We start from the raw sequence: 20,671 nt of genomic DNA on the forward strand, positions 1-20,671 counted from the left end.
GAAATGACAAAACGATCCACAGGTCCCAGTAGTAAAACATTTACTAGAGAGCAAGCAGAAAGGAATGCACATCTTAAAGAAACCTTCACAAAGTCACAAAAGTCAAAGTTTGTATATTTTCCTTTTATAAACAAGATAAACAAAAATCATCAAAATCATTTCAGCAAAAGACTTTTCTATCATTGGGGCAAGTTAAAAAAAAATACAATGAAATAGAAGACACTTTAAAAGCCGTTGTTGGGTTTTTTGTTTAATTTTAAATTTAGCAATACCATCTCAAACCTGGAGCAATCCTGGAACAGTTACCAGGATCACCTTTTCCCTTCAATCCTTGTGGCTTCTGGGAATCTTCAGAGCCTGGGTCTGAAAGGTGTTTCCTACATGTCTCAGCGCTGGAGGCAAACCTGGCTGGGGACCTGAGCATCAACTCCCATTTAGAATCAGACATCTCCCTTTCCCGCAAATGTCTACAACTACCAAATTGCTCCCCAACAGTTAGCTCAATGGACTTGAGTTTGCAGAAGCCAATTCCTAAAATGGGGACTGCCTGGCCATAGAACTAAGAAAAAGAAGTCGATGTATAGATGTTTATAAGGTGACACCTTAGTAAAAAATATAAGCTACGTATAATATAAACCTAGAGTGAGTTTTGTGCCCTAAAAGGCCCTTTATCCCAAGATAACCTCAACTTACCCTCATGACAACTCACCTAGAGCCAAAAGCAGCTTCCCAGCTCTCACTGCTTCCAAGGACCAAAACAGCTTCCCAAGAAAACATCCGAAAATTCCTTCTGATGGAGGGGTAATGTCTCCAAGCTCCAGCTCTCCACTAAGGGCAGGGGGTCCTTACACTTTGGACCCCAACCCAGCCCTGAGACACCTAGTTACCAAAATCTTTCTAAAAATTAAGGACAACTGATTTCACGCTTTAGCACATCCCCTCTAACTGTCCCATCGACTTTTCTTGCGTTTAGGCGGCTCTGGGACAGCAAAGCCGTCAGCTGTCTTATCTGTCTTGCTGTCCACCTTGTCCATCTTGCTGCTGTCCACTTTGGGTTCCATCTTGGGCTCCATCTTGCTCTCACGACTACAAGCTTCTTTCCTGCTTTCCCCATTCCGACCGTCATTTGCACCCCGGTTCTCCCCATGCCGGCCTGCGCTTCCTCCATGTCTGTTCTCCCCGTGCCGATGGCCATCAGTATGACGGCTGCTGCTTTCTGGATGGCGGTATCCATCTCCATGGCGACCACCATCTCCATGACGTGGACTATCGCTATGCCGATTGCCAGTCTCTCCATGACTGTGACGGCTGCTGCCCCGGTTCTCAGTATATCTCTCTCTTTTCCCGTTGCTGCCCCCAGTCCCTTCTCGGCTGTTATTCCCTGAAGCTGTGTTGTTGACTCCCTGGGCTCCGGCAGATGGGTAGGTCACAGGGGCACCGCTGATGTTGCCAGTATTGCCAAAGCCTGGGATGCCCTTGGTGGCACTGGTGACAGGGCTGTCAGGACTGTTATGGCCCTGTTGTGCTGAGTTAGTTGGAACAGAATTCAAGCTCCCTGCACTAGTCCACCCACTTGCCCCAGCAGCAGAGCTTCCAGCCTTCTGATTACTTAAACTGGCTGCAACAAAGTGACTCTTGTACTGTGACTGAAAGAGAAAGACATCAGGAGTAGGTAAGATAGCAAGTTCAAGAAACCTGAATATACAACTTGGCAAATGATGAAGTTTACAGAAACTCTATGCTATCTTGGCACTGTGAGTTTAGTGTCCTGATGGCCCCACAGTATGGTCCCTTTTGTTCTTGTGCTATAAAGGAAAACTTGTGGATCTCTGTGGAGAGATGGACTCCCAGTGTTCTGAAATGTACTTTTATAGCCTGATTGGCTAGAATAAAGCATCTATGTATTTAGCACATGTATCTGCATTCAAAACCAAAAAGTTGTGAAAACTTCAAAAAAATTTTCACACTGAAATTTAAGTTTGACAGCAAAACCTGCCTTGAACTCATTCTATCGATTCACCTTAGTGTGACTATCATTAAATTTTGCTTCAGAATTGAGTTGGAGGTGGGTGCCTGGGAGGTGGGCAACACTGCAGGCTGCTAGGAAGGGAGGGAGCACACACCCTGCTGCAGGACAACAATCCCAGGCCCTGAGTGTGACTCAAAGTAGACCAGCACAAGGGGTTCTCTAGATCAACTTGCATCTCCAAGTAAGTACTGTTAGGTTTATATTCAAAATCCAAGCAGCGTGAAGACCCTAAACCTAGCATCAAGCCTAGGAGCCCAGCTACAACCAGGAAAACTAAGCCCCTCTGTCACTGCCCAAGAGTTACTGCTGAAAGTGCTTTTAATGAAATGCTTATTTCAGACCTGGAAAGCTGCTTTCATTGCCGTTAGTCGATCTCCCATAGCTCCTGTGGAAGGCTTGTAGGCCTCATAATTGCTCATTACATTGTTATTTCCTCGGTCCTAAAAAAATAAACACATCTATGATGATGAAAAAATAAGCAGGAAAGCTCACTGCCATAGACTAGGCCTCATTATAATGAAAAACCTTGAAGTGCGAGCTACAAAGGAACTGGGTACTCTTAGAAAGCTACTTCTGCTTTGTGAGAAAAGACACAGTGACAATCATTTAAAAATGCTTATGCCCTCAACCCAGACATTCTATTTCTGGGAATTAACCCTATTAAACAGAAATGCAATCAGATTATGCCCAAAGTTGATCATGTATTTACATAAAAACTTCCAATTAATTAAGTAAAAATTACGTTAAAGATGAAAAGGCCCTGAATAGCATATTGTGTGACTGCTCAGGCCCTGAATCAAGACCATGAAGGGTCTGAATTTCGGCTTGAACACTTGTCAGTGTAACCTTAGGTGCCTCAGTGTTGTTGTCCGTACTAACTTCCATTCAGTTGTTTTGAAGATTAACTGAGCTAAAACATCTGATTGCTTGGAATGGTCTTGGCACATATAAAGTGCTCAATAAATATTAGCTATTATGCATAATCATCATTATTATAATGTGGGACTAGAGCATGTAATTATCAAAGATGCCAAGTTTAACTCTAATGCTCCAGAAAAGTATACTGGCAGCTTTCTTCCCTGGTTTGGAATCAAAGTGACAGAAAGCAGGTAGTTAAGAAAGGCCAACAAAAGGGTACATTCGTTACCTGGTTTGTGAGAAAAACTAGCTCCCGACTTGGAAATTCCTGATCCATTCCTGAGTTTAATGACAAGATATGGCTAGACTTTACAGTGACCCTTTGGCAACATTTGCCTAGCAGCAGGCTTTAGGCCAGTGTTGAAGGGCTTGTAAAACCAGACTGCTGGGCCCCAACTCCAGAGTTTCTGATTCACAAGGTCTGGGGTTGGGGATGAGTTTGCATGTGCTGCTGGTCCAGGGACCACAGTGTGAGATCACTGCTAATCTAGAATAATTTCCTGAGCAAGCCTAGTCAACCAAGTACACAAAGATGCTTCTTCAATAGAAAGTTACCATAAGAATGAGCACGGCAGGCCGGGCGCGGTGGCTCACGCTTGTAATCCCAGCACTTTGGGAGGCCGAGGCGGGCGGATCACGAGGTCAGGAGATCGAGACCACGGTGAAACCCCGTCTCTACTAAAAATACAAAAAAATTAGCCGGGCGTGGTGGCGGGCGCCTGTAGTCCCAGCTACTCGGAGAGGCTGAGGCAGGAGAATGGCGTGAACCCGGGAGGCGGAGCTTGCAGTGAGCCGAGATCGCGCCACTGCACTCCAGCCTGGGTGACAGAGCCAGACTCCGTCTCAAAAAAAAAAAAAAAAAAAAAAAAGAATGAGCACGGCATTGACTCAAATGAGATTAAATACAAATTCCCTTCTAGACAGGGTTTTAAACTCACTGAGGCTTTCTTGGGTAGATGAGAATATTCCTAATGACTTTCAGAACATGAGACCAACTCTAAAGGCACTACTGTAATAGTCTAGACTCACCATGTTCTCAGAGCCCAGGCCAGGCCGCTCCCTATAGCCTAGGCCTCCTCCACCAATGTTCAGCTTTTTTCCTTTCCCTCCTTTGAATCGAGATTTCCGAAACCAGGCATTCTGCATTGAACAAAATTCAAGGTTAAGTCAAGGGAGGGAGAAAAGACCAGAGGAAGAGAACGAGGACAAAGAGGAAATTAAGTGGGAAGGGAGAACTTTTGCTTAATTTTCAGCCAGCACATTTATGCTAAGGGAGGAATTTTCACAGGAACCACAGACTGGTTTCTCTTTGGCAGCATAATCCACCAAATTTGAAAAGTGGCTGAGATCCTTATCTAAGGCTTCTTATAGTGCTCCCTCCCTCAAGGCTCTCCTGGAAGTTGTTCAGATAAGCTTCAAACCCAGAGGAGTAACTTTGGCTACTTCTAACTTCCTTGAGGAAAATGAGCTTATATTTTATTTCTCAAACCATGTATTATTGGACGTAAACATTTGGAGCTTAAAGAACTGGTGCGTTCAGTAGCAAAGGAAAAAGGCGACGTGAAGTGAGGCTTATCAGAACTGACTACAGGGACAGACTCCCAGAAAGGATGGTAGCCACAAAACTGAAAATTTTATTTACCCGCAGAGCATAAAAGTTTTCATTGAACTTGACCATTGCCACTCAACATATTTACTCACATTCTCTGAAGAATGCAGGGCGGTGGCTCACGCCTATGAATCCCAGCACTTTGGGAGGCCGAGGTGGGCGGATCACTTGAGGCCAGGAGTCAAGACCAGCGTGACCAACATGGTGAAACCCCATCCCTACTAAACATACAAAAATTAGCAGGCATGGTGGAACATGCCTCTAATCCCAGCTGCTTGGGAGGCTGAGGCAGGAGAACTGTTTGAACCTGAGAGGCAGAGGTTGCAATGAGCTGAGACTGTGCCACTGCACTCCAGCCTGGGTGATAAGAGTGTGACTCCATCTCAGAAAAAAAAAAAAAAAGCAAATGTCTCTGGGAAGGTTAAAGCTTTATCTGACAATCACATATTACCAGCAAAATAAAGTGCTTGAGAGGTAGAGCAGCAGGCTTGGGCAAAGTCCTGAAAACAGAAAGCCTGAGGTACAAAAAGAAATGGAAGAAAATGCCAAAGACAAAATGTGTCCTGTTTAAAAGTTTATTTAGGACTAGCTCTCTGTGCTCAGGAGCAGGGGAGGAAACATTACTCTCTTCTCTCCTGCAGTGCAGGTCCTTTACTCCTAGGACCAGAAACTTGGGCACTGCCACACTGCAGCTGAGTTGTACCAGTTGTGTGAGCTGGCCTAGGCATTTGACAAACTCTTAACAGTTTCTACTCTCAGAAAGTGTTCCGAACCCATTTGTAATTTGGGGACAGCATGGATTCAGATGACTCTAGGTTTGATTTGTTAGAATGCCTCACTTAGCTTTAGACTGGAGCACACCTGGAAGAGGGCAATCAGTGTGGTCAGAGGTCTGAGATCTCAGACTACAAGGAATAGTTAAGAGGCACTATACAGGCTGGGCACGGTGGCTCACGCCTGTAATCCTAGCACTTTGGGAGGCTGAGGCCGAGGCAGGCGGATCACCTGAGGTCAGGAGTTCGAGACCAGCCCGACCAACATGGCAAAACCCCATCTCTACTAAAAATACAAAAAATGGCCAGGCGTGGTGGTGGGCACCTGTAATCCCAACTACTTGGGAGGCTAAGGCAGGAGAATCGCTTGAACCCAGGAGGCAGAGGTTGCAGTGAGCCGAGATTGCGCCACTGCACTCCAGCCTGGGCAACAGAGCAAGATTCTGTCTCAAAAAAAAAAAAAAAAAAAAGGCAGGGGGCACTATACTATACACGTACTGTTTAAAAGACATCACACATTTTTAGCCTCCCAGAAGAAAAGTTTTGTGGGGGAAGGGCAGTAAGGGAATAGTAACCATCTTTGAGATTAAATTTACTCCTAAGTGTGTTATGGGGTAGAAATTACAGGGACAGATTTTAGCACAAAGGAATAGCTTTTCAAAACAGATGTTGTTGAAAGAAGAAGACCAGATAAGACTAGATGAATTTTAGTATCTCACAGTTCCTATCTGTACCTCATAAGCCCCACATCCTCCCTGCCACCCAACTTTCTTGTCAAGTTTTTATGTTATCTGCTCCAGGACTGCTAAAATGCCTTGGTATTATAACCAGGAGCAATCAAAAGTGTGCCCAGCCCCCTCACCTGCATTGCCAGATCTAGGAGTTCCTTAGAAACGTGTTGATTGGCTCCTTCCAAGTTCCGAACCAGGTCACCAGCAAAATTGCTGTCCTTGGGAGTGAGTAGGGTATAGGCCACACCCTTCTCACCCGCTCTTCCTGTGCGGCCAATCCTATGCGTGTGAGTATCAATGTCTCGTGCCACATCATAGTTAATGACAGTCTTAATTGAAGGAATGTCCAGACCACGGGCTGAAATAAAAAGCAACCAAATTCTTTTATTCTTCATCTGTAGTCAAAAGATCAAAGTAACCAGAAATGCTAGTGCTCTAATAAGCCACATTTCCTTTATCTAGGCAAAGTGCATGGGTTTGGTGAGCCGAGATACAGGCATGTTAAGTCATCACCATAGATCCTATGATGTTAGGCCTTCTAGTGTAAGGGACTTTTATTTTTTATTTTTATTTTTTTGAGACGGAGGCTCGCTCTGTTGCCAGACTGGAGTGCAGTGCCATCTCGGCTCACTGCAACCTCTGACTCCCTGGTTCAAGCAATTCTCCTGCCTCAGCTTCCCAAGTAGCTGGGATTATAGGCACGCGCCACCACACCCAGCTAATTTTTCTATTTTTAGTAGAGATGGGGTTTCACCATGTTGGCCAGGATGGTCTCAATCTCCCGACCTCAGGTGATCCGCCCGCCTCCACCTCCCAAAATGCTGGGATTACAAGCGTGAGCCACCGCACCCGACTGGGACTTTTATCTTTTACATCAGTAATCTGCCATGCCCTCTTCTCTTGCACTGGGAATATATTTTTAAAATGTGTCATGAAGCTGAGAAGTTCTCTCCTTTCTGGGAAAAAATATCAGTGTTTAAGGGTAGTTATTAAAACTTGACAGAACAAATCCAAAAATCATATTCCAAAAACTGTTCTCATCCTGAGTGAAGTTGCCCAACTAAGCTGTGTATAGTAGATCAATGTAAGGTATCTACTATATTCACACATACAATAAGGGCATTCACTGCCTTTTTTTCCCCGAGTGACTTTTAGCTGCAGGGATTCTTTGATTAGAGAGAAATATTAAGTGAAAAGTGGTATCTAGAGCTCCAGACTGTGATCCCTGTGCTGAAATGCTGCTTCCTTGGGGGTGTGGGAGGGGATGGCCAGCCAGGCCAACTGTCTTTCCATCAGCCTGCTCAGATATTACAGGTCTTATGTTGTAAGACAGAGTACGCTTATAGCCTAGGAACTTAATGTTGTTGAAAAATTCATACTCTACCTGCAACATCTGTGGCCACCAGGACTGGGATGTCCTTTTTCTTAAAGTCTGAAATGACCTTGTTTCTCTCACTCTGATCCATATCCCCATGGAGCAGCCCAAGATTATGACCCTCCTGTTTAAGGTTATTCGCTAGCTCTTCAGCATTGGCTTTTTTAGTAACAAAGAGGAGGACACTCCCTGAAGAGGTAAATTCTACCAGACGCCGGGTAAGCCAGTTCCATTTACTAGGTCCAGAATGGAGAATCTCCACAATCTGTGTCACATCTTCATTTGCCTGAGAAGAAAGAAATGAAACAGATGATTGTGACACTGGAGCCACAGGCCACCTGAACAAGGACTAGCCATATATTTTCTACCTGCATCGAGAACACCTTGAACAATCCCAGTTTTCCTTGGGCCTTCAGCAAGTCAAGTGCAGCTCAAAACTCACCTCTCCTTTCCAATCACCTTGGTCTCCACCTGGTGTACATACCTGATTTGTACGCCCCACTACTTTGTAGAGCTTTCCTTAACAATAACCATGGCAAGCAACTGAAGGATTCTCTAAGCAGCCATAACTGAATTCCAAGTCCCAATTCAGAGAAATTTTCCACATAGCGCATATGTATAGGTAAGAAATGAAACCTCATTTTTTCCAGGCCTTTCAGGTCACCCTTTCCCTCCTGTGTAGGCCCCTCCCACAATAATTAAAACGTCAGTCCCAACCTAATACGCTGATACTTCCAGGCACATCTTTTTGTCTCTTTGAAGCCTTTTTAAAACAATTATAAGTTTTGAGACATTCAATAAAACAAAAAAAAAGCAAAATGAACAAAATCAACTCGTACCCATCACCTAGCTTCAATGATTCCCAACACTTTGCCAGTCTTGTTTCGTCTATCCCCACAACTTGCAAAATACCCAATCTCAAGCATGTTGCATCTATAAACATCTTTTTTTTATCTCAATAGTGAGAAACTAATTCTGTGTTCCATAATATGAGAAATAAACCTATTAAGGTCCCAACCAGCCCTGCTTAGGGTTACCTCTCCAATATCTCCCTGCACCACTCGAATAGGGTCGATCAGGATGTCTCTGGCCAACTTTTCAATCTTTTTCCGAAAAGTTGCACTAAATAAGAGAGCTAAAAGGTAAGATAAATTCTGTTAGAGAAACAATATGGTATCTTTATGCATACCCATTAAGCTTCTTTGGCATTCAGGATTATTGAGTTTTTTTTACATAAGCTCACCTGAACTTTAAATTTAGTTTAAAAATTGATTCACTAGAGAAAGATTTGCCCTTGTTCTATTTTTATTACATTTTTAGTTAAGACAAGTTGTCAGTGTGGTTCAGAAAAAGACTCTTAATTTCAAATCAGCAGATCTGTACTGTACACTGCTTCTACCCACTGATAAAACTGTATAATTTAGGGCAGCTTATTTAATTTCTGAGCCTTGGTTTTGTCATCTATAAAAAGGAACAAGTTATATCTAGTGCTAAGATCCTGTCCAGCTCAGATAAACTCATTACCTCCCTCATTATGGTTCTCACCAATACACACATGATCATTTTTACGTCCATAACTCTGAGTGCTTATAAAATAAATAAGTGCCCTTTTTAGTACAAATTTGGTTTAACAAAGGTGCTTCATACATACTCTGCCTGTCAGGACGAACATGACTTGCTATGGATCGAACTTGGTACTCTGGAAGAAACAGAACAATAAAATTAATATTATAACCTGAAATACAGTTTGGGAAGCCTGGAAAAAGCCATTTTAGTAAAAGTCTTCATAAGAAGCTGTAAGAATTAAGAAAATTAGAAACCCCAGGCCGGGCGCAGTGACTCATGCCTGTAATCCTAGCACTTTGGGAGGCTGAAGCAGGCGGATCACTTGAGGTCAGGAGTTCGCAGCCTGGTCAATGCGGCTATCTCTACTAAAAATACCAAACAAAACAAAACAAAACAAAAAACAACTAGCCGGGCCGTGGGGTAGGTGCCTATAATCCCAGCTACTCAGAAGGCTGAGGCAGGAGAATCGCTTGAAACCGGAAGGAGGAGGTTGCAGTGAGATCGCACCACTGCACTCCAGCCTGGGCAACAAGAGCAAAACTCTGTCTCAAGAAAGAAGAAGCTCCTAAACATATCATTCAGTATAGAAGTGAAAAATTTTCCCTCCATCCAACTGGGCTAGGTCTAGCAGTGTTCCAATCAGTAAAGACAGCTATGAGGATAGGAAAGCAAAGAGCCTTGAATGATCTGACATTCACCTACCCAAGAACACAGACCTTAACCTCTACGATCAAAGGCATATGAATAAAGATGAAGACAGAGAAAATATTCCCCTTATATACAAAGGCACTTTGAAATTTCCTCAACCCAATAAAACCTAACATACTTTTCCAGAGAAAACTCCTAAAAATGTTCATCTTAGCTATACTTCTATAGTCTAACCCCATCCAGGAGTATTTTTAGCTTCTCTCATGCTGAAAAAATAGTCTAGAAAGACATGGAAAAAAAACTAGTATCATGAGGACGGGGACAGAAGAAACTGGTATTCAAGGCATACCAAATCCCATGTCAAACATTCGATCTGCTTCATCAAACACAAGGTAAGAGACTCTTTGAAGATTGGTAGCTTTCTTTTTCACATGATCTATCAGTCGACCCTATGAGATCAACACAATGAACAGTAAGTATAATTAAAGGCATTCACAGGGACTTTCTAAGCAGTTGCACTCCTGGCAAAAGTGCTAATTCTCTAGTCTCAGACTGTAATAGATACTGGTCCAACAGCCACGTACCTCATGCACTACTTAGCTCAAAGGAACAGAAATTTTAAAAACTCAATTGGCTTCTTCATTTACACTGTGATTTAAATTCTGTGGGAAAGTGGCCAGAAGCAGTTTTTGAGGCATTCTAAAGTGACCTGATTTAAAGCATAATGACAGGTTTCAATGTTTAACTACACTCTTCTAGGCTATTCTGACCATATGTATCTTTCTGATTCTTGATGAACTTGGCAATCATTTTGTGGGAGAGTACAAGAAAAACTATTTGACATAGAGGGGAATTTGTAGCTACTAGCCTATATGTCACAGAGACTCTTACTGAACTGCTAATTTAGCCACCAATCAAAATTAAAACCACAGGCTGCCGTTCATCAGAATATTTTCAACCCTGCTTTTACCACACTTTAGGGGAAATTCTCTGCAAAACTAATCATGTTTTCCATACTGAGGGAGGCTGAGAAGCCATTTAAACACAAGGCATACTTACTGGGGTACACACAACAATCTCTGCCCCCTCCTGAAGGGCCTTGGCCTGCTCCCACATACTCCCTCCTCCATATACGGCCACTGATCGAAGATTATATGCTTTTCCAAACCGCTTACATTCTGCATGGATCTACAAAGTTGTGAATAATATATTAACAAACTGTGACACTAATACCTATCACAACCCAAACGAAGTTCTGAAAAACAGAATATGATGTCATAAAAAAATCGAAACCTAGAACATACTTTAAAATCATGATTTTATTCAAAAAGGTATAAATGAATAGAATACCATTATCGCATCTCAACAGATTATCTAAAATCTTCCTTTATTCATTTTACCCCCTTCTCTTCCTGATCCTGTCACTGCTTTTCTACCAAGACAAAATGAATTCATCCTACAGAAAAACTGTCAGCTTGTAATACAAACAATTCCCGTATCACAATAGGCTTTTCCTCTTAAAAACAGTAGTTCTGGCCGGGCACAGTGGCTCACACCTGTAATCCCAGCACTGTGGGAGGCCGAGGCAAGCAGATCACTTGAGGTCAGGAGTTCGAGACCAGCCTGGCCAACATGGTGAAACCCCATCTCTACTAAAAATACAAAAATTAGCCAGGTGTGGTGGCGTGTGCCCGTGATCCCAGCCTCTCGGCTAAGGCAGGAGAATTGCTTGAAACTGGGAGGTGGAGGTTGCAATGAGCTGATATCACGCCACTGCACTCCAGCCTGGGCAAAAGAGTGAGACTCTGTCTCAAAAAAAGCAAATAAATAAAAATAAATAAAAACAGTAGTTTTTAGGGGAAAATATGTATTTGGTTATATAGAAAATATTTAACAGATAATACTTTCCAAAAGTTTCCTGGTAGCACAACACTGTGAATCTACTTAATGCTACTGAACTGTACATTAAAAATGGTTAAGATAATCAATTTTGTGTGTCTCTTATCACAATTAAAAAAAAAGTTTCCTGGTCATTCTACCTCACTTGACTGGCTGGTCCCTTGCTAGTCCACATATGGAAGGAGGCATTCTATAGAAAGCACATACCTGCTGGCAAAGCTCCCTGGTAGGACACACAATCACTGCAATTGGTCCATCACCTGGTTCCAACTCCTTCTGGTCCATTATATGAATCAACATGGGCCAAATGAAGGCAGCAGTTTTCCCACTTCCTGTTTTGGCAATACCAATCATGTCTCTACCACTTAATGCCACAGGCACACCCTGGAGAAAAAGTAAAATATAACCACTCTAAAACTTCAATTCTAAAGATGTACTGAAGCAAATCCTGGGGAACGATAAATGACTACTAATGACATTTTTATTTGCAATGGAACAAAACATATCCGGTGCTATGCATACTGGTTGTGAAACAGAAATATCAATATCCAACATTCTCATTAACTTCCTGATTTATAGGAAATAACATCATTCTCATTATGTGGATATCAGCCACCACTTACAGAACAGAAACAACTCCATTTTGTTTAAAATACCGAAATGAAAAATCAAGGCCGGGCAGTGGCTCACGCCTGTAATCCCAGCACTTTGGGAGGCCGAGGTGGGCAGGTTGCCTGAGCTCAGGAACTCGAGACCAGCCTGGGCAACATGGTGAAACCCCATCTCAACTAAAATACAAAAAATTAGCCAGGTGGGGTGGCGTGCGCCTGTAATCCCACCTACTTGGGAGGCTGAGGCAGGAGAATTGCTTGAATCTGGGAGGCAGAGGTTGCAGTGAGCCAAGATCGTGCCACTGCACTCCAGCTTGGACAACAGAGTGAGACTCCGTCTCCAAAACAAAAACAAAAACAGAAAAATTGCAATTTATAATGAAGGGTTGCTAAAATTTAAAAAATTTTCCCCCCTTAATAAGGTACAGACTATCTTATTCATATACAGAAAATGAGAATTTTCTGCATAAGGATAAATAAATCCCATATATAAATGGGAAAAAGAAGCTAAAACTTTCAGTAATGAATGAGAATTTTCAAGTGACGGACAAAGGAATTCTAGTCATTGACAGTGCTAAATTTGTCCATATACGAACCTTTTTGGTTAGGTTTAGGCCTAATAAATTGTTTTCTTCATACCATATTTTCAACATACGTATCAGACACAAAAGAATATTTGCCAGCCATTTAGTGACTTCTTAAGAGTGATAAATACCTCTATCCTTATCAATAAGGTCCTACACTAAACACTGTTTTACTGCTGTGATTTGTTTTTAAACTAATATAGTCATGAAAGATTACCCTAATTTATTTTTCTTTCATTATGTTTTACTTACCTGGCACTGTATTGGAGTGGGCTGTGTGTATTCAGATTTCCGAATCTGGTGCATAAGTTGTTCGTCAAACCCAAAATGAGCAAAGCTACTTCCTGGTCTAGGAGGTGCAGCACCAGAGACCTAGAGATAGAGACAACTCCCCAGAATGACTTGTACTTCAACATTAACAGCATTTGAAGTTCAACAACACTTACCTGGATCTAGCATTTTAGCTGGAGTATGAAGTAAAAATACAAGTCTGTAAGCCAAAATCATACAATGAAAAGGCAAAACCTCAAATGGTAACAAATATAAACCTCATATTAAAAACTCCATGATAAATATTCCCAAGATAATTGTCATACAATTTTAAATGATTAAAAATTTCTTAAATCAAAATTAATTTTCTCATAACAAATAAAACGGAAAAAAAATTGTTCAATGAATTGGGAAGTCATAACTGTTCTTTCACCATTTTGCATTAAGTATTAACCAGATGGTAGAAAAAAATTAATGTATCTTACTCTTGAAATGGAAATTCCAAGTGGGCTCCAAATAAGACAAGTCTACACATGCTGGCTTCCAAGATATAATCTACTGCCTCCATTTTCAGTTATGCTTGATGAATTAATGTCTCACTTAGTGATGGTCCAGCCACTGTCAAGCCCTGTTCAAACTGCACCCTAGGTGAAGAATGGGGCTTATAATCTCCATTTTGTCCCCCAAAGTGGTAACCTTTCAATGCTTCTCTGGTGATGTTGATATTTCCAATCAGGATTTCAGGGGTTTTACTTAAACATTTTCTTGGGTCATTGGGGAGGTGAGTAACCTCTTGGAAAACAGACAAGTGTACATACACAAATACACACCCCTCCTGGAAAACAGGAGTTTAAACATCGTGTAGCAACTGATAAGGTGCACACAGGCGAGAAAGTTGTCTATATCAGAGCAGATAGCATAGCATATTTTTTCTGTGTGTTTCATTTACCATCTATCAGCACCTTAAACCAATGTAGCCAATGTGCAGCCCAAAACCTTCTGGTAGGCAGTTTAAACCACTCTGAAATTAGTACATGCATATTTTTTAAACGTATTAGTTTATTCTAATTTTTAAAATAAAGCATACTATATGTAATTTGACAGACAAGTTTATCTTAATTTCAAAATATTCTAAGATATCATATGTTAACATCTATTCATTTTGTTTCCTCTTCCTTTAGATGGGGACTCCCACCCTTCATCACTAGTCCATCCAGCACAGAACATACAAAACTGACCGAAATATGAAAGAAGAAAATGATCCTATCCTAAAACAGCATCTAGAAGACTAAAACAATCAAATTAAGAGACATGAACAGAAGGGATATAATAATTACTCTGGCAAAGACAGTTCAGAGACCACTAGAAAAGAAATTCAAGGTTATTAGTTTAGATAACCAATAATACTAAATCTGGACTAATTAACATTAATATAAGAATATTGAGCTTAATGATTGTCTTACCCGAAGATTGAGCTTATGCCGGAGATCTATTAACTGCTGTGGAGTGAGGTTGGTTATCTCTTCATGCTCATTGTAAAAGTTTTTTTCAAATGGTGGATAGTCAATCTGCAGGTCCAATTATTCAAAGTTAGTCTAGAATTCAAGAGTCAATTCTGTAAGTTTGATTTTATTGCAAAATAATCCTTTCCAAATTTTACACAAGTAAAGCCATTCCAGCTAGAGAAAGCAAAAAAATTTATTTATTCTCAACTTAGATCCTAAAAAGTACAGCTAATTTGTTTTCTGTTCCTATTTTCAATATAAACACCAACCTACTTCTTTTTTTGGTTGAGACACAGTCTCGCTCTGTCACCCAGGCTGTAGAGCAGTGGTGCAATCCTGGCTCACTGCAGCCTCCACCTCCCAGGTTCAAACAATTCTCACGCCACCTCAGCCTCCCAAGTAGCTGGGATTACAGGCATGAGCCACTGTGCCTAGCCTAACACCAACCTACTTCCTAAAGAGACTCTTAAGGAAACCTCGAATTTGAACAACATTGAAGCAGACTAAGGAATCTCTCTATAATGCCAAAGACCTCAGAGGACAGAGAAGATATTTCACCATATAACATTTAAATATGTTTTGAATAAAGCTGTTTAACCTAGCTGTAAGCATTTAAAAACATTCCTAATATTTATTTTGGAGATAGCTCTGCTTTTAGAGGGAGTTCTATTCTGTTTAAAAACATGGAGTTGGCCGGGCGCGGTGGCTCACACTTGTAATCCCAGCACTTTGGGAGGCTGAGGCGGGCGGATCACGAGGTCAGGAGATCGAGACCACGGTGAAACCCCGTCCCTACTAAAAAAAATACAAAAAATTAGCCGGGCTTGGTGGCGGGCGCCTGTAGTCCCAGCTACTTGGAGAGGCTGAGGCAGGAGAATGGCGTGAACCCGGGAGGCGGAGCTTGCAGTGAGCCGAGACTGCGCCGCTGCACTCCAGTCTGGGCGACAGAGCGAGACTCCGTCTCAAAAAATAAATAAATAAATAAATAAAAAATAAATAAAAACATGGAGTTGTTTATAACTTTTAAAAAAACGTATGGCCAAGAATTTCCAATTCCAGAGAGTAGTAGTCACTTCTATTATTCTTTTCATAGCTTACTGTAGTAGGTATACAAAACATAAGCACATCACCACCTATCAATTTGGCTAAAATATTTTTTATAAACTTTTTATTTTTTCAGAGACAGGGTCTTGCTATGTTGCCCAGGCTAGACTCAAACTCCTGGGCTCAAGTGATTCTCCTGCCTCAGCCTCTCCAGTAGCTGGGACTCCAAGCATGTGCCACCATGCCTGGCTCTTAAACTTATTTTTTAAGAAAAATATAAGCATTCTATAGGTAGTTAAAAAAAAATCACAGTTCTGGATACATAAAAAAAATTGGCAAGAAGAGTGACACTGTCTTGTATTTTCACAAATCTCTTTATTAATGTCGACTTAAATAGCTCCTACTATATGCAAATTGTTGCAATAGGTTAGTTTTATTTAAACCTATAAGAAAATCTGGCCTCCAGGCCAGGAGCAGTGGCTCATACCCATAATCCCAGCACTTTGGGAGGCTGAGGCGGATGGATCACTTGAGGTCAGGAGTTTGAGACCAGCCTGGCCAACATGGTGAAAGCCCGTCTCTACCAAAAATACAAAAATTAGCAGGGCGTAGTGGCACACACCTGTAGTCCCAGCTACTCGGGAGGCTGAGGCAGGAGAATCTCTTGAACCCGGGAGGAGGAGGAGGTTGCAGTGAGCCAAGGTCGCATCACTGCACTCCAGCCTGGGCGACAGAGCAGGACTCCATCTCAAGAAAATAAAAAAAGAAAAAAAAAAGAAAAGAAAAAATACGTAGTTGAAAAAGAGAGGACAGTATCTTAGTAGCCTTTTCAGATGCCTTTTTTTTTTTTTTTTTTTTGGAGATGGGAGTCTTGCTCTGTTGCCCAGGCTGGAGTGCAGTGGCACGAACTCAGCTCACTGTAACCTCCTCCTCCAAGGTTTAAGTGATTCCCCTGCCTCAGCCTCCTGAGTAACTGGGATTACTGATGCCTGCCACCAATCCCAAAGACGGGGTTTCACCATGTTGGCCAGGCTGGTCTCAAACTCCTGCCCTCAAGTGATCTGCCCACCTTGGCCTCCTAAAGTGCTGGAATTATAGGCATGAGCCACCGCACCCAGCCCTTTTCAGATACTTTTTATTTTACACTAAAACTTGACAAGCGGTCATTTCCTAAAAGTTATTTTCATTGTGTAATCTGAAACCATATTACTGAAGTTTTTACTCTCTGTTACATTATAATCCATTTATCTATCATGTATTTTGAGTTGAGCTTTTATTCATGCTTGACTTTGTAATGTCACACATTGATCATTTGGAAAATAATGGTTCACTGAGGTTATATACAGATCATCCAGATGTTAACACATTTCATTATATTAAAAATCGGTTATTAATATCACCATCAATTTTGTCACAATGGTCTTTAAGTACTGAAAAGCTGTCAAGCCTACTATGGTAGATTAAGTTTTCCAAATTCTAATTTTTGCTTGAAAGCTTTAATTTTTTTTTTGAGATGGAGTTTTGTTTTATTGCCCAGGCTGGAGTGCAATGGCATGATCTCGGCTCACTGCAACCTCCGCCAGGTACAGTGGCATGCACCCGTAGTCCCAGCTACTCAGGAGGCTGAAGTGAAAGGATCGCTTGAGCCAGGGGGTTTGGGGTCAGTCTGGGCAATATAGCAACAACAACAACAAAAACAGTAAACACAGGCCAAAACGTTCCCAGTTTGAAAGAAAGATGTCATGGCTGGGTGCGGTGGCTCACGCCTGTAATCCTAGCGCTTTGGGAGGCCGAGGCAGGGGGATCACCTGAGGTCAGGAGTTCAAGACCAGCCTGGCCAACATGGCAAAACCCCATCTCTACCAAAAATATTAAAAAAAAAATTAGCCAGGCATGGTAGTGGGCACCTGTAATCCCAGTTACTCAGGAGGCTGAGGCAGGCAGAATTGCTGGAACCCAGGAGGCAGCATTGCAGAGAGCCGAGATTGTGCCACTGCACTCCAGCCTGGGTGACAGAGAGAGAGAGAGAGAGAAAGAAGAAAGAAAAAAGAGAGCAAAGAAAGAGAAGAAAAAGAAAGAAAAAAAGAGAAGAAACAGAGGAAAGAAAGGAGAGAAAAAGAAAAGAAAGAAAAAAGAAAGAAAAATAAAAAAGAAAGAAAGAGAAAAGAAAAAGAAAGAAAGAAGTTAAGTATTGGTTCTGGAAAACAAGCACAATTACTTGAAAAAAATGTTTTAATTCTAAAGTCAAATGTAAGTGATTCGGCTATACTTTTGAACAAGATAGGCTATAAAGCCTCATGGAATTTGTGGCTCAACCACTTAGTAAAGATGACAAGATGCATACGCTCATGACGTAAGAGTATTCCACTATTGAGAAAATCTCAATGTTAAAGCTGAAATGTATTAGCTTGAAACAAGAGTAAAATTCAGCAAGAAACACCATACCTCTGAATGATCAATGGGGGGAAGAGGATCAATGATTTTTTTGGTAGGTGCAATTGGATTTCCGTCACTATCATATTCTAGATTGTCTTCCTCTTCCTCCTGAACCACACCAGCAGTTGGGTTTTCTGCCATGTATCGAAAATAAGCTTCCTGCAGGAAAGCACAAGAACATAATCACACCCACGTACAATTGAGAATGTTTCTGCTCCTGTAATTAGCGCACATAGTGTACCAGATAACTGCACAGTTAAAATACCTACCAAGTAAGGCAAGACCCTTACTAGCAATGATTCCTTTAATAATAGCAATATTCAGAAGAACAATCAGAAGAAATGAATTAAACAGTTAGTACTATTAAATGTTGCAACTTGTTTAATAGAAGACTTACAAATATGTCTGTTCCACAGCCTTCCTGGAGTGGGGTGTCTATCAACCCTGCCCAGAGCCATAGAACACATGCTGTGGCTTTAACAATCCAAGTTTGGAAGTTAATACTAATTAGAAAGGTCACAAACCTGGAAAGGGCTACCACTCACTCTGATTCTCATCACTCCACAACTGAACAATGGGGGAAAAGAGACTAATGGACAGTAATTAATGTTCCAGCTTGAAATACAAGAACCACAAACAGGACACTTACTAAGAGACAGAGGTTAGATGTTACCAAAGGCCATCAATAGATCCCACACTACTCTACCACTTGATTTATCAGAATAAACATTAATTTTGGATTTAAAAAGAGGCAAGCTGAATAAAGCTCGTATTTGCTTTGGATGTCAAAGTTGATCAAAAATTCCATCTTCAATATGGGGGAAAGCCATGTGAATCTATGTATTACCAACTGGTCACACAGGTACAAAAGGAGCAAATCAAACGACATTCCCTGCTGAATGTCAGGAATGGCCATTTCGAGTGAAGGCAAGCTCTAGCTTGTCCCCAGTATAGACTTTGTGGATAAAAATAAAAGATAGAAATACTGCATAGGAACTCACTTGGTCATCTTCCTCTTCAATGTCATCTCGAATACCCCTGGAAAAACAAGCGGAGAAACAAACTTCCCTGCAAATGTTCCACATACCCAGCTCCATACTTACAGCAGATTAGTGTTGAATTCCATACAGCACAGGAACTCTCAACACTAACAATAACAAAGCAGCAATGAGCACACTGTAAACTATCCACCCCCTTATATATATGTGTAGCTGCACTCTATAATCTGCAGTTCGAATTTCTTTTAAATGGGATGATATGATACCCCTAGAAACAGCGGTTACCAACAAGGATATCAGACGTAAAAACTTTCTGAAGACAGATACCAAATAGTCCTAGTTTTGTGAATCCATACAACAAACAATGCGGTGTGAAAAGTATTTCATACTAAAAAGAAAAAAAAATCTTGTATTTGGCATATACTAGAAAGAAGGTCACAACCTTCTTATTGTCCCCAAAGTTTCTAGCTCTAGGGTTAAGGGTCTTCAGCCAAAAGCATCCCCCAACCTTAGGGATGGGGACAGAGTGAAAACTACATTAACTCCTTTATGAGTTTGGGAATAAAATGCTTAAACAGTTCACACGGAGAAGGAGACCATCACCACTTGCTGTATGTCTCAGGAGCTATAGAGAAAATATGGTTGCTTAGTTCCCACAACCATCTGTTTCTAATCAGACTTTCTGCCTAACCTAGAGCACTTGCTATTCCTAAGGCAACCAGCAAGCATCACCACCAGCGTAGGGCAGGTGGAAGGGGATACGACATGCAATGAATACCAAAACCACAGCTAATCTCCATATGGAACAGAAACTCTGGTAAGGGACTGAAGCACTGACTGCCAAGCACAGGGAGAAAAAAGTCCAACCATGCCTGGCAGAAAAAGCCTTAGGAGTTTATTCATCAAGGCAAAGAGGAGACTTCTCTTTCCCAGAAAACAAAGTACTTCAAGTTCTGACTATGGCTGCTACAGCAAAATGTCACTCCCTAAATAAAATTAGGTATTATTACAGCCCTCCTTATACACAGGTTTTTATACTGTGAATATTATTTTTCCATCTGTGTTGGTTGAAAAAAATCCCCATGAGTGGACTTATGCAGTTCAAACTTGTGTTGTCCAAAGGTTCAACTATACATAGTTTTCATGATATAGTTGCCATTACTTCTCATAATCAACCATATAGGCATAAACCTATTTTATATTAATTATGAGACAAACTCAGAACAATGAGCCTAAACTTTAATAATTATGCTCCCCTAAACTCTACTATAATTAATTCCTTGTGTTTACTAAACAACTATTTATAGTCAAAGACCAAATACTATTCTACCAAACTGAATGCTTTTTAATTATTGCAAATGCAAAGACTGGTGCCATCGCTATTCTTAAAAAAGTATTCAAAATACAGGAATAACTTCAAGTAAAGTACACAAGTGTACTTCAATATTTTTTCTCTATAAACTTTGGGGGAATGGGCTTTGCAATACTTTAGCAGTTTTCACGTAACCTTTGTGAAGGAGAAGAAAACAACTTACTTTACGTTTTTTCTTTCCTTGTCCTTTTCTTCAAGCCTCTTCATGTCTCTAGCTGCCTGATCCTAATAAACAAAAGGCTGTATAGAATGACATCAACTAAAAACACTGAAAGAAACAATTTTTAGATTGGAACAAGTGCC

At 41.2% G+C, this 20,671-nt stretch overlaps 1 protein-coding gene across 5 annotated transcripts in view; it reads right to left on the minus strand.

The window, feature by feature from the left end:
* Positions 1–88: 88 nt before the first annotated feature.
* The window catches only part of DDX42 (DEAD-box helicase 42), a 46,171-nt gene continuing 25,588 nt past the window's right edge, over positions 89–20,671 (minus strand). For 4 of the 5 annotated variants that reach the window (XM_032138680.2, XM_058431558.1, XM_058431559.1 and 1 more), the window contains 15 exons: positions 20,532–20,593; positions 19,000–19,036; positions 18,008–18,157; positions 14,477–14,581; positions 12,996–13,115; positions 11,756–11,932; positions 10,709–10,837; positions 9,999–10,098; positions 9,087–9,134; positions 8,473–8,570; positions 7,445–7,721; positions 6,192–6,418; positions 3,977–4,087; positions 2,371–2,469; positions 89–1,646 (listed from right to left, as the gene is read on the minus strand). In XM_032138680.2, the coding sequence (XP_031994571.1) occupies positions 942–1,646; positions 2,371–2,469; positions 3,977–4,087; positions 6,192–6,418; positions 7,445–7,721; positions 8,473–8,570; positions 9,087–9,134; positions 9,999–10,098; positions 10,709–10,837; positions 11,756–11,932; positions 12,996–13,115; positions 14,477–14,581; positions 18,008–18,157; positions 19,000–19,036; positions 20,532–20,593 (2,445 nt within the window). In that variant the 3' untranslated portion in view covers positions 89–941. The remainder of the gene's footprint in view (positions 1,647–2,370; positions 2,470–3,976; positions 4,088–6,191; positions 6,419–7,444; positions 7,722–8,472; positions 8,571–9,086; positions 9,135–9,998; positions 10,099–10,708; positions 10,838–11,755; positions 11,933–12,995; positions 13,116–14,476; positions 14,582–18,007; positions 18,158–18,999; positions 19,037–20,531; positions 20,594–20,671) is intronic. The other variant, XM_058431560.1, reaches the window with a different exon arrangement.

Source organism: Hylobates moloch, unplaced genomic scaffold, assembly GCF_009828535.3.
Source record: "Hylobates moloch isolate HMO894 unplaced genomic scaffold, HMol_V3 SCAFFOLD_19, whole genome shotgun sequence".
In the NCBI taxonomy this organism is placed as follows: Eukaryota; Metazoa; Chordata; class Mammalia; order Primates; family Hylobatidae; genus Hylobates; species Hylobates moloch.